The sequence below is a fragment of the Montipora foliosa genome, chromosome 11, assembly GCF_036669935.1.
Source record: "Montipora foliosa isolate CH-2021 chromosome 11, ASM3666993v2, whole genome shotgun sequence".
Lineage (NCBI taxonomy): Eukaryota > Metazoa > Cnidaria > Anthozoa > Scleractinia > Acroporidae > Montipora > Montipora foliosa.
Window position 1 is genome coordinate 45404947 of NC_090879.1, and position 12500 is coordinate 45417446.

The following is a 12500-nucleotide window of genomic DNA, read 5'->3' on the forward strand; positions in this document are numbered from 1 at the left end:
AAATTAACGATAATAGTAAATTGAAAGCAAATTAAGAATTAACAAGAATCCTTAATTTAGAGAAGAGATCATGTTGCCTCGTTCCCTCGCCTCCTCTATCTGAGAGCCTGGAACAGACTAGGAAAAACTCAAAACGCAAACTCGCATTGTTAATGTCATAAAATGTAAACAATGATGTCAACAGTAACGTAAAAGAAGTTAGGCAAATAAGAAACCTACTGAACTTCCCTTTTGTTCTTACTTTGAACCCAGAATTGATCATTGTTTATTGCGTGTGTATCAATATTGCGTAGTTCGGTATAATATGTCAGTTATTGTTGTCCTAAGTTAATTATGGCTGTAAATTGCTGTTAAAAAGTAGTAAAAATGGTTACAAAATATAGCAAACCTTTCTTTTTTTCCATTCAATACTCATACACCTGAGTTTCGGCTAGTGCAGATTTATGCTCACGTTATGTCATCGCCACAGTGACATGAAGATTGCGTTAGCCTCATTTGTTTGTCCACAAGTCCTCGATCTCAAGAGATTTGTAAAAGATCACCAACATTACTTCTTAGAAGTATTCGAAGAATTTGTAAACCTTAAAATTACACTAAGAATACGCCTGTTACTGAAAAAACATGGACGATTTTAAAATTCATTACATATGCAAGGACCTTCCCATTACATTTCTTAATCATTAAACAAGGTGTGTAGCGAAGATAAAACTAAGTTATAAGGAAAGAAATAAAGAGGAATGTCATAAAAGCGTTTAAAGCAAACGTCAGCTGAAACGTCATGATGAGTTTGTTCGTTTCGTCTCTATTTTTCTGCGTCAGTGGCAATGTTATATATATACATATTTATATACATATTTATATATACATATTTATTTATTTATTTATTTATTTATTTTATTATTATTATTATTTTTTATCTGGGTCTTGCAGTCTTGGCTACTCAGTGGTAGTTGGCAACATCCTCTTGGCGCAGAAACAGCAATGACAAAGTATAGAAAGGTAGGACAACACCAGAAAACGACGCAGATAGGAGGTCTCTTGCTTGAGTCATCCATCATGACGACCATGACGTATCGTACAAGCCATTTAACGAACGGTGCCTACTATTGTTCATGCGCGTACCTTCTGCGCATCTCGAGATAATCGGGTTTCCTATGCGTGGTGCTTACTAATACAGGGATATTTTTGCACGGTTTAAATCTATGCAGGGAAAGCAGAATTTAGCAAGTTCTCTTGGAATCCAAAAAGAAGACTGGAGAAAAAAATTATGCATATTTCAGAGACAATTAAGCCTCAATTTAAAGAACAGAGTGCCATACATTGCTTTGTATTTTGAGCTCTTTGCAAATATTGTTGATTAATTGTCTTTGAAAAATGAGTGGTAATCCCTAACTTTCTTTTCGGATTTTAATAACACTTGTTAAGATCTCCTTTTCCCGCGCATATTCATAAATATGCCTTTGAATTATTGGCGCAGACCTTAATTTGGGTCGTTAACAAAATCCGCCATGCTAACGATGTGCACGCTGTTATGCACACGCTAGGAAGAACCAAAAAATGGAATTGTTAAAAAGGGCAATTTCTCGCGGAATGTCTTTTCCTTCTGCTGTGACGTCAACAACAGCGAAGTATAAAAAGTCCATTACAGCATTTTTTTTTTTCAGAATTTATGTAACGATGGAAAAATGCTATGAGACAGAAAACGGTACGAGCATAGGGGGGCATAAACATGGCCAAATGTTGCGTTCAAAGCCAAGGATGTCGCCCAATGCTGCAAGCCCAGCAATTCTCTTTCGCCCAGAGTTTTCATACGAAATGATCGAGTTGACCTCTTCCTTTTGTGGATCCATGTACAACAGTGGAAATTTGGAGAAACTTCAGCAGGCTATTCGCGAGAAAAATATCGCATACCTAAGGCAATGTTCGCAAACAGGGCAAGATTTGAATGCCGTAGATGGTTCTGGTTTTGCTCCACTACATCACGCCTCAAGCAGAAACGACATAGAAATGATTTCAACGTTGTTGGATTGCGAAGCGAGCATCAACTGTCAGGGAGAGCACTTGCTCACTCCACTTCATGTGGCTGTTCGGTAAGTTATTGCGATTAATTAATGTCCAAATCATTTGCATTTGTGTATGTTCTGATACACTCCATCTCGCTCTTTTAAAAATGATGTTCTTTTTAGCCGTACTGAAAAACAACTTAGCAATTTGCGCGGGTGTTTGGGAGCGTTTGACGCCTGCAGTGATAATTACATCTTTCGCTGAGAAAATAGCTTCACATCCGTAGTTCCGCTGTATGGCTTTCAAGTTCAAGTGCAAGTTTCTACTGAGTTTTTTTTTTTAATTCTTACAATGTTCACTACACGCATATAGAACGTTTTCAACCAACCTCTAGAGACATCAATACAAACAGAGAAATGTACGACCTCTGGTGGACGAACAAAAGAAGCTAATGAGAGATCTTTTGTTTTCGTCCACCAACATGGCGGCGATGACGTCACGTGAAAACCTCCTACAGCAATGTTAATCCAAGCGTGTATCGTGAAGGCATGCATGAGAGTACTAGTTACAAGACACGGCATTAAGATAAACAGAAACCTATGACACACATTGCAATTACACAATAGACAGACTAGAAAAGTTGCACTGTTACAGAAAAGAGTTAAACAGCTAGCGACCAAATACATTATCATTTTAGACGGCCAGCACAGTTAACAATTACACCACTGTAAGAGACTTTTCTAACCAAAAGGTGCTTTGTAAGCAATCCTTAGAGACACAGTATACAATTGCTGCAATTCATAAATGTGGTAGATGAACAAAAGAGGCTAATGAGAGATCTATTGTCATCGTCCACTAACATGGCGGTGCAGTAATATTAATGGACCACTTCGAAAAATACCATAATACTCTTTGTTTGTCCACCAAATTTTTCCATAAGCATTCTTTCCAGTTTCGCATGGGAATTGTAATGACCCAAGGAGAAAACAAAAACAATACTTATGCTTTGGGGGGACAAGCAAACAGTATTATGGTATTTCCAAAGTAGCCTATGGCGTGAAAATGAACTGAAGAGTTACAGAGGTAATGTTGGTGTCGGAAATTTTACCCACCGGAAATTTAACTCGAGTTGTTCTTAAAAGAAATTATTTTGCTTTGATTATATACTACTACTACTACTACTACTACTACTACTACTACTACTACTACTACTACTACTACTAATAATAATAATAATAATAATAATAATAATAATAATAATAATAATAATAACCCAGATGAAACATGCAGGCTTTGTGATAAGGCCCAGGAATCAGTGCTTTCTGGTTGCAGTGAGCTCGCACAAACTAAACACCTTGAGAGGCAAAATGCAGTGCTATAGATCCTTTTCTTCGAGCTCCTAAAAGGCAAGCAATTGACTGAAACGATCCCACCTTGACACTCTCCCCCACAATTAGCCAAAGAAACCCAACGAAAGTGGTCAGGCACTTGCATATTGGGATGTACCAGTGTACGCCTACCACACCTAGATGTGGCTGTTCTCTGTGAATATATGGGTGGGTGGGTGGGTGGGTATAGCAGGTCCACATCAGCTGAATAGCTGCCAAAACTTCAACCTGCTCAAACAAATAAATAAATAAATAACAAGCAAACAACCAACCCAGAAGTTCGCGCCAATAGAGTAGACTCGAGAATCATAAGGGGAACAAGACGATCACTATGCTGGATATGAGTTGTCCTTGGGTCGAAAATCGGTAGCAGAATGAAGAAGAGAAAAGGCATATGTATGCCCTGTAACGCTCGAAACTCAAGAAGCAACATCCAGGCTACCAGTTTTGACGGGCCAAGTTAACAGCAATGGACGTCTGGGCGGGTATTCGAAGAGATTCAGAGGTTTAACGAAGAAGCTACTTGAAGGACGCAGTAGGGAGGTGCTGAGACGAATGCAGATTGAAATCTGTCTTGTGCAGTAATGTGAACGTTGCAAGATCTTTCAAGGTTTTATGCTAGAGAGTTGCAAATAACAACGCAGATAGAGCGAACAGAATTATTCACGATTCTTTAAAAGCTATTGAATGAGCATTATTTTATTAGTTATATTTAGTTTTATGGTATCCACAGACACGGCTAGCTACGGTTGCACCGCCTAGCTCATGGTTAAATTCATATCTGGCATCCAAATGTTGTATACTACCCATAAAAATAACAACAATAACAACAACGATGATGATGATGATGATGATGATAATAGCAATAATAACGTATTAAGTGAAAGGAAAAGTCTGGTAGAAACAAATTTATCGGGTTGAAATTTTCAGCTAAGACGAGCAATTCTTAGGAAAACAATTTCACTGCTCATAAGATCACGTGAATGAAAGGAATTTGCCAGGTTAGGAAAAATATCTTGTCAAAAACTGTTGTGTATTCATCCCGATCCCCCTAAAACAAATGACAAGTAGAAGCCATTTGCTAGGTTTCTTTAAAGTTTAAAGTTCAGTAGACACCTGAGTCCAAATTCCGTCTAATAAAAGTTCTAATTAGAAGCGATGTGCTATTCACGACGACATATTTCTATCAATAATTTTCTTCTCCGAGTGTCTTTTTTTTTAATTATGGTACGTCGGGTTGCGCTTAGCGATTTTCAGGAAAAGTTTTGGTGACATTTTAGACCAATCAAAGTCCAAGCCCCAAAGTAAAAACCATGCGCCCTGGCTTCACGTAATCGCTTTGCTTCTATGACTGTCTCATTTGGTAGTCGGGTGTTTTTTGCGACTGACTCCATTAGATTTTCTTGCTTTGGCTCTAACAACACTAGACTTCAAAAAAATTAAAGTTTTATTTTCTCTTTACTAATCCCCTTCTGCAGGTACAACAGTTTTGAGGCAGTAAAAACTCTTATGGAATACGACGCTGACCCCAGTATAAAAAACTCGGACGGTGCCACACCTTTGCACTATGCAGCGCGTCGAGGCTGTGTTGATACCTTGAAGCTGCTTATACGGAATGCGTCATCGTCCGTTAACTGTCGAGATCATAGTGGGATGACTCCGTTTCACTTTGCGTGTGTCAGTGGTAGTGTAACGCTCTGCGAGTTATTGATTGAACACAAAGCCGACATTTTTGCTCGGACAGTGGAAGAGAAAAACCCATTGCACCTGGCTGCTTTATATGGAAACAAATCAATTGTGGAGATTCTGTTAAGGAAAGGTTTGTTTGCATAATAAGCACAACAAAAAGTGTACAAGATACCGAAATGCATCATCTGAAGGCTTACAGGTTCCCCGCCTTGCTTAGACTCCAGCTCCCACAAGTCGTTTGCGCGCAGTTTTCCCGTTTCGCTTTTTCCACTATCTGTGGGCCTGGGGAATAGCCTATTGTAGATTGCATGCGAAGATATGTAAGTCGATTTTTGTCTCATTTTAAACACCATGTTGGTCTCAAAATACAGGTGACAAACGTGTGTGTTGTCACTCTTTCGCGATCACTATTGTTAAATTTTATTGACAGACTCGTTTATTTAAGCAGTGCAGCCAAGTGGTTAGGACGCTTGCTTTGAGATCAGGAGTACCCGGGTTCAAGACCCATTCTAGCTACTCGATAAAATTGTTCCTGGTAGTCCCTGGTTTAACTTCTCGGCCGCACTTGTAAATAGCTAACTGGTTTACCTCCAGCCAGTTGGGATTCTTAACAGTTGTTGTTTTTGTTCTGTTTTGTCATTTTGTTGATTGTGTTTCATAGGCCCTGAAAAGGGAAGTGGTCAATTAAGTATGTATTGTATTGTATTGTTATTTCTGTTTTTGTTTTGTTTTTTTGTTTGTTTTGTTTTTGTTTGCTTTGTTTTTGTTTTGTTTTTTGTTTGTTTTGTTTTTCGTTTTTGTTTTTGTTTTTTGTTTTACAGAGTCTACGTGTATATAGAAGTTAAAATTTTTCTTTGTATTGTATTGCATTGTATTGTATTGTATTGTATTAATTCTTTCTGTTTTTGCTTTGTTTTTTGTTTTTGGTTTGTTGTTTGTTTTGTTTTTTTGTTTTGTTTTTCGTTTTTGTTTTGTTTTTTGTTTGTTTTGTTTTCGTTTTTGTTTTTGTTTTTTGTTTTACAGAGTCTACGTGTATATAGAAGTTAGAATTTTTTCTTTAAAATTTCCCTCGCATCCCGCTTTGACTGCTTGGAATTGAAACTTGTGATGTTACATCAGTCTTAGCTTTCAATTTCTACATTTGTGACCCAGGGTGCTTTTTTTTTCCTGGAAACCATGTGACATTGCAACCTGGCTTGTAACCAGGCCTCTCTTTGGCACCATGCAATTGGTCAATTGAAAGATATGGTTTCCACATTTTATTCTCTGTTCATAAATAATCGAAAAACGTGAAAGACACAGCTTGCCGTGCCGTAATCGCAACATTTCTCTTGTGTAATACACGATAAAAAGATACATCCACATCAGTTAAGGTTTTTCTCCTCCTCCACTCCAGTGAATAATTGGTTAGGATATGCCCTGTTTCTCTTTCTCTACATAACCCACTCATTTACTAACTTTTGTTGATCACAACATGTATCGTTTTACGGCAAACAAGCCATGACCCCTTTGCTTCTACCGGTCCTTGTTCAAAGCAGTGCTCACGGCTGTTACAGCTCCCCTCAAGTTATGAGTTAAGCTCGCGTAAATTTTCCAAGTTATTACCCAGTGGAAACACAGGCCGTCTTTGAGTAGACCCAAACAATTTCTCTTCATATTTTTTCGTTTTTCATCCTAGCATTTGAGGAAGTGGATAACCACACTCATTATATCAACGCACCGGATTTTGAGGGAAACACGCCACTTCATTTTGCCAGCCAAAAAGGTCACGTAGGCGTTGCAAAACTTTTGCTAAGTTATGGCAGTGAAGAGGTGAACTGGGGTAGCCAGTGGGACTTACATGTCCAGTCTCCTTTGCACCTTGCTGCTGCTAACGGTCACGTGGGTGTAGTGGAACTTCTGATATCCCGTAATGCACCAGTGGATAGCAGGGATGAACTTCAGAGGACGCCCTTGCACAGGTAAAGAGCCTAGTTTTCTCTCAAGACCTACTCATTTACATTTTGCATGATGTCCTTACATTTGTATCTAGTTTACTTGATGAGCATATTGATGAGAATATTGACATCGCACAGCTCTTGAATCAACATTCCTTTTCTTGGAGATCGGGGGAAAATCGCGGCAGACGGCAAATGTGGCCTTAATTCTAGTTATATTTTCATAGAATTCCTATTCCTTTTAGTTGGCGCATTTTTGACTAGCGGTCATCAGAAGAAGCTGAAGCTGAAGAAGAAGAGATAATTATAGAATGCGGTGAAAACGACAGGAGCTACATCACAAGTGAACATATCTTGAGACAAACAAGAATACTTGATTATTGTGTTTCAGTAGCGATTAAGTTAGTCCTTCTTTTGAAATATGACACAATTTTACGTGTTGCCATGACCCACTCCTCACCCTTTCTTTTTATTGTCAGCCAAAAAAAGAGAAATTCCTTACTGACCTAGGTTCACGTCTCTTCTTATACAAAGAAGGCGTAACATATGGATTCAGTAAAACTACGGTTACCACCATAATAAATTTCTCAAGATCTTAATAAAAGAGCATTAATGTCTAAAAAGGAAACCAATAAACGAGTTTTCAAGCACATTATTCTTCTCTTTCAAGTTAATTATACATTCCAGGCATTTTCTCTAAAATTGAGTAGTCTGCTTTGCGCGGTCCAGCGTTATTGCCTCGAATCCTTTTAATAAAAATATGTTTGTTGCTTTTCCTAAGTGATTATATGATTGTCAAACAGCGAGCTTCGGATCGGTAAGAAGACCAATTTCAATCTCCAAGTTATAAACAATCATGCAGTTAATTGGTTTGCCTTAAGACAGATTAATGAAAGACACCATTTGAATTTTTTACCCCATACAGGGCTGCTGAATTTAACCGCGTAGGCACCGTGAAGTACTTACTTAAGGCTGGAGCAGATATTGAAGCAAAAGATATCTCCAATAGGACAGCATTCATTTATGCAGTGAAACGAGGCAGAACAAACATTGCCGAATTGCTTCTGGAGTCTGGAGCTGATTTCGAATCACGTGACGAATCTCGCAGATCCTGTATTCATCTTGCAGTGCAGCACGAACGAGAGGGCACACTGTGCATGCTTTTAAAACACGATCGTGGCGAATTGATCAACGAGAAAGACAAGGACTTGCAAACACCGCTTCACTACGCTGCGCGGTTAGGTGTTTTGAAGGTGGGTAAAACGGAGTCATATTTATAAGGAGTTCACCTAAATCAGTTTTTAATGAGAGGGCGAGAAAACTGACAAAGGTCAAGGAAAACAAAATTTATTTATACAAGATGACATTTGCAGTTTGAAGCTTGTGGTGTATTGTACAGAGTAACACGTGTCATGATGACCAAAAATCGTCCAGGAAAACAATCTCGCTGGAGCCAACTGGTCAGCTACGATAAAAGCAAAGTTAACTGAATAGAGTGTAATGCGAAGCGCCAGATTTCAATCCCATACGAACCATGCGAGCGCCAGCCCTACAGATGGAAACGGGCCCACACAAGGACAGAGAAAAACTCTGACCAGGGTGGGAACCGAACCCACGACCCTCGGGCCAGATCTCCGCCGCCCCACCGACCGAGCCACAAGGTCAGACGGGAGCAGGCCGTGGGAACTGAAGATGTTAAAGTCACGACAATGAACATGTACAAGTACAAGGAAAGGTTACGTTTATACAAACGTTGGCCGTGTAGCACTTATATTTTAAACAGAGTTAACTGAATAGAGTGTAATGCGAAGCGCCAGTTAACTCTGTTTAAAATATAAGTGCTACACGGCCAACGTTTGTATAAACGTAACCTTTCCTTGTACTTGTACATGTTCATTGTCGTGACTTTAACATCTTCAGTTCCCACGGCCTGCTCCCGTCTGACCTTGTGGCTCGGTCGGTGGGGCGGCGGAGATCTGGCCCGAGGGTCGTGGGTTCGGTTCCCACCCTGGTCAGAGTTTTTCTCTGTCCTTGTGTGGGCCCGTTTCCATCTGTAGGGCTGGCGCTCGCATGGTTCGTATGGGATTGAAATCTGGCGCTTCGCATTACACTCTATTCAGTTAACTCTGTTTAAAATATAAGTGCTACACGGCCAACGTTTGTATAAACGTAACCTTTCCTTGTACGATAAAAGCAAGTTTATGTTGAATAACGATAACGATAATGATAATGATAACACGAACACGGTGAAGAGGAATATCTATAACATGGGTGGTACCAACAAGTGTTGGTTGTGTGGAGAGTGTTACCCATCTTTTCAGTGCATGTAAAATGCTAGCGCGAAGGGAATATAAACGCCGCCATGACAGTCTGTCAACGCCTACACTGGTAACTATGTAAAAATAAAATTTATTTATACAAGATGACATTTGCAGTTTGAAGCTTGTGGTGTCTTGTACAGAGTAACAAGCGTAAGTCATGTTGACCAAAAATCGTCCAGGAAAACAATCTCGCTGGAGCCAACTGGTCAGCTACGATTAAAGCGAGTTTATGTTAGATAACGATAACGATAACGATAACGATAATGATAACATGGGTGGTACCAACAAGTGTTGGTTGTGTGGAGAGTGTTACCCATCTTGTCAGTGCATGTAAAATGCTAGTGCGAAGGGAATATAAACGCCTCCATGACAGTCTATCAACTCCTACACTGGTAACTATGTAAAAAGTATGGATATGTGGACAGTGACCACTGGTACCAACATTCCCCAGTGAGGGTTCCGGACAATACAGATAAGATCCTTTGGGATTTCGGCCTTACATAACGGACAGGGAGATTGAACATCGGAGGCCTGACTTTGTAGTCCCCAAAAAAGAACCACGTGAGTGTCAGCTGATTAATTTTTTAATACCTGGGGATCAATACATTGCCATGAGGGAAGGGGAAAAATCTTCAAACTACTCTGAGATGAAGGTGGAGGTTGCAAGGACGTGGAAGCTGCCTGCCTTTATGGTGAAAGTTGCACCATTTGTAATCGGAGCATTAGGTTCAATTCCATTAAATTAAAGCTAAAAAGCTATCCGTGCCAATTTGACGTTCACTGCAATATCAATGTTATGCAGAATTCTGCTTTGCTGGGAGCAGCACATATTTTGAGAAAAGTACTTTCTGCCTTGTTGTCACTTGACAGTTAACGATAACGACAACGATAATACTAACGATAATACTAATGATAATACTAATGATAATACTAATGATAATGATAATAATGAAATAAATTTATATAGCGCCATTATCATTACTTGCTCATGGCGCTTAACAATAAAATGCACAGTATGAAATAAAGGTTAAAACAACTATCTGTAAAGGCTAAGAATTTAAAATTCCATTTGCAAGTTAAAAGCTATTTTAAAAATTTAAGTTTTTGAACGTTTAGAAAAACGTTCTTGATGTGATAACGAGAAGACTTGCAAACAGCTTTTATATGTTCTTCAAGGTTGCGACGCCCATCAAAAATGACGCCAAGATTACGAACTGAAGATATCGCTTCAAATAGTGACACTACCACTTTGTAGGTACTCTAGAGAGGAGGGCTTGGACGATATCTTGAGCTGATTAATTAAAAGAATTCGGTTGTCTTGAGTTAAATTCAGCCGATTATCTACCATCCAGTTATCAATGTAATTTACACACTGTTCAATGGCAGTTTTGCAGGTTGTGATTTCGTTGGGACAGTGACTTTTAAATGATAGACAGAGTTGAGTATCAACAGTGTAAAATTGATGGTCTATATTGTAAGAGGACAGCCTTTTCGGGCCTTTTCGGTTAATTTTGACGCAAATTGTTAGGTCAGAGATTAGATTAGATTTGTCATTCAGCCTTCTCGGGCTGCCTTTTATTCAGTCAATAAACTATCAAACTAAACTAGACGAAATTTTGAAACTCTTCATGAAATGGGGACCTTTGAAGACAAATCCCGAAGAGGTATGAGTGGGAGCGAAGGTAACGCATGCGTATCCAACGCTAACCATCAGTCTATGCAACTTAAGTGATGATGGTCGTTTATAATGAAGGTTGCTGTTATCTTTTCTTGATTATCCACCATGAAGATAGGAGGAGTTCCTAGTCAGGTTTTACCATTAGACTAAAGGAAAAAAAGTATCGCATATATCGTGAACCAAAAGGTAATTGGTTTTCAATTCTTGCCAGATTCTTCAAATCCTCCTGGAAAATAAATGCATTGTGGCTCCTAAAGATGCATTTGAGAGGTCCCCACTGCATACCGCTGCCGCTAATGGTCACGTGTTTTGCACTGAAGAATTGTGTAAGTCAGAGCCAGGGCACATTAACGACAAAGACGATCGAGGACTCACCGCTCTTCATTTGGCCGCCCGAGGAAACCACAGGTACTCCAGCCTACTAAGGGTGAAAATTAGTTTTTCTATCAAACCTAAAGCTGTTTAATAGTACTCTTTCTAGAAATAAGTGGACCATACTATACTAACACAAAAAATAACCTTTCTTCGGTGCATTAGTGTAAGTAAATGAAAAACAAAAAAAGTAGTCTTTGTACTCATTCTAAACGCTCGCTACACAGCGATTTCAATTTTTTGGATCATCATTCTTAGAACAGAAATTGTCATACCTTGCAAATGTCAAGCTTGCTTTCAAAATATGTTTTTTTGCATGTTGAAAAAGGTCACCAAAGAATTGGGAAAGATGTTGAAAAGATGGGAGATTCGGGAATTCAATTTCTTCTCGGTCGTGAATGGTCGCAGGTCTTCTTCTAAGTCTTGAGATACTAAGTTGCTACAGGAAATCATTTTAAAGTTTTTTTTTTTCCATTGCTTTTATTTTAATGAAAAGAGAGACATGCGCTTTACTCCGTGACTTTGGCGCTCACACAATGACTCGAGACAGCAACCGCTGGACAGCACTGCACCATTGCGCTGCGGGAGGATGCGCGCGCACCACTGCCTCGTTACTCGTATATCATTCCGCACTGTCGCTGGGGGCAGCGGATCAGGATGGCAATACACCACTGCATGTGGCTGCAAGGTGTGGTCACGTGAGCGCTGTACAGATGATGATATCACGTGGTGCTGACATAACTGCATGTAATGAACAGATGATGACGTGTTTGGATATAGCCGTAGAATTTGGCAAGGAGAAGGTGGCCGATGTTCTTATCAAAAATGATAAGTAAGTCAATTTGTTTTCGTGCTACGATAGTTTGACAGGAGACCAATACACTTGGTGGGGTATGCATTTCCAATTGCAGGTTTTGGGGTTTTACCACTGAGCTAAAGTAGACTCGAGAGTGCATGACTGTTAAACTGAACTAGGTTATGTGGCAATTGTCATTCTGCACTTCGGGGACTGAACTTGTCGTGACGTGCAATTCTCTCGAAGGAGTTAGAAAACCCCCTTTACACAAATAAAGAGCCGAAATTATCACAGGAGACTCAAAGGGTCAGACCT

At 39.5% G+C, this 12500-nt stretch overlaps 1 protein-coding gene across 1 annotated transcript in view; it reads left to right on the forward strand.

The window, feature by feature from the left end:
- The first annotated feature begins 1758 nt into the window (after window positions 1-1758).
- Window positions 1759-12500, forward strand: part of LOC137977208 (transient receptor potential cation channel subfamily A member 1-like) — a 20195-nt gene continuing 9453 nt past the window's right edge. The window contains exons 1-6 of the mRNA XM_068824472.1: window positions 1759-2090; window positions 4871-5211; window positions 6760-7042; window positions 7944-8271; window positions 11229-11425; window positions 11886-12221. Of these exons, the coding sequence (XP_068680573.1) occupies window positions 1759-2090; window positions 4871-5211; window positions 6760-7042; window positions 7944-8271; window positions 11229-11425; window positions 11886-12221 (1817 nt within the window). The remainder of the gene's footprint in view (window positions 2091-4870; window positions 5212-6759; window positions 7043-7943; window positions 8272-11228; window positions 11426-11885; window positions 12222-12500) is intronic.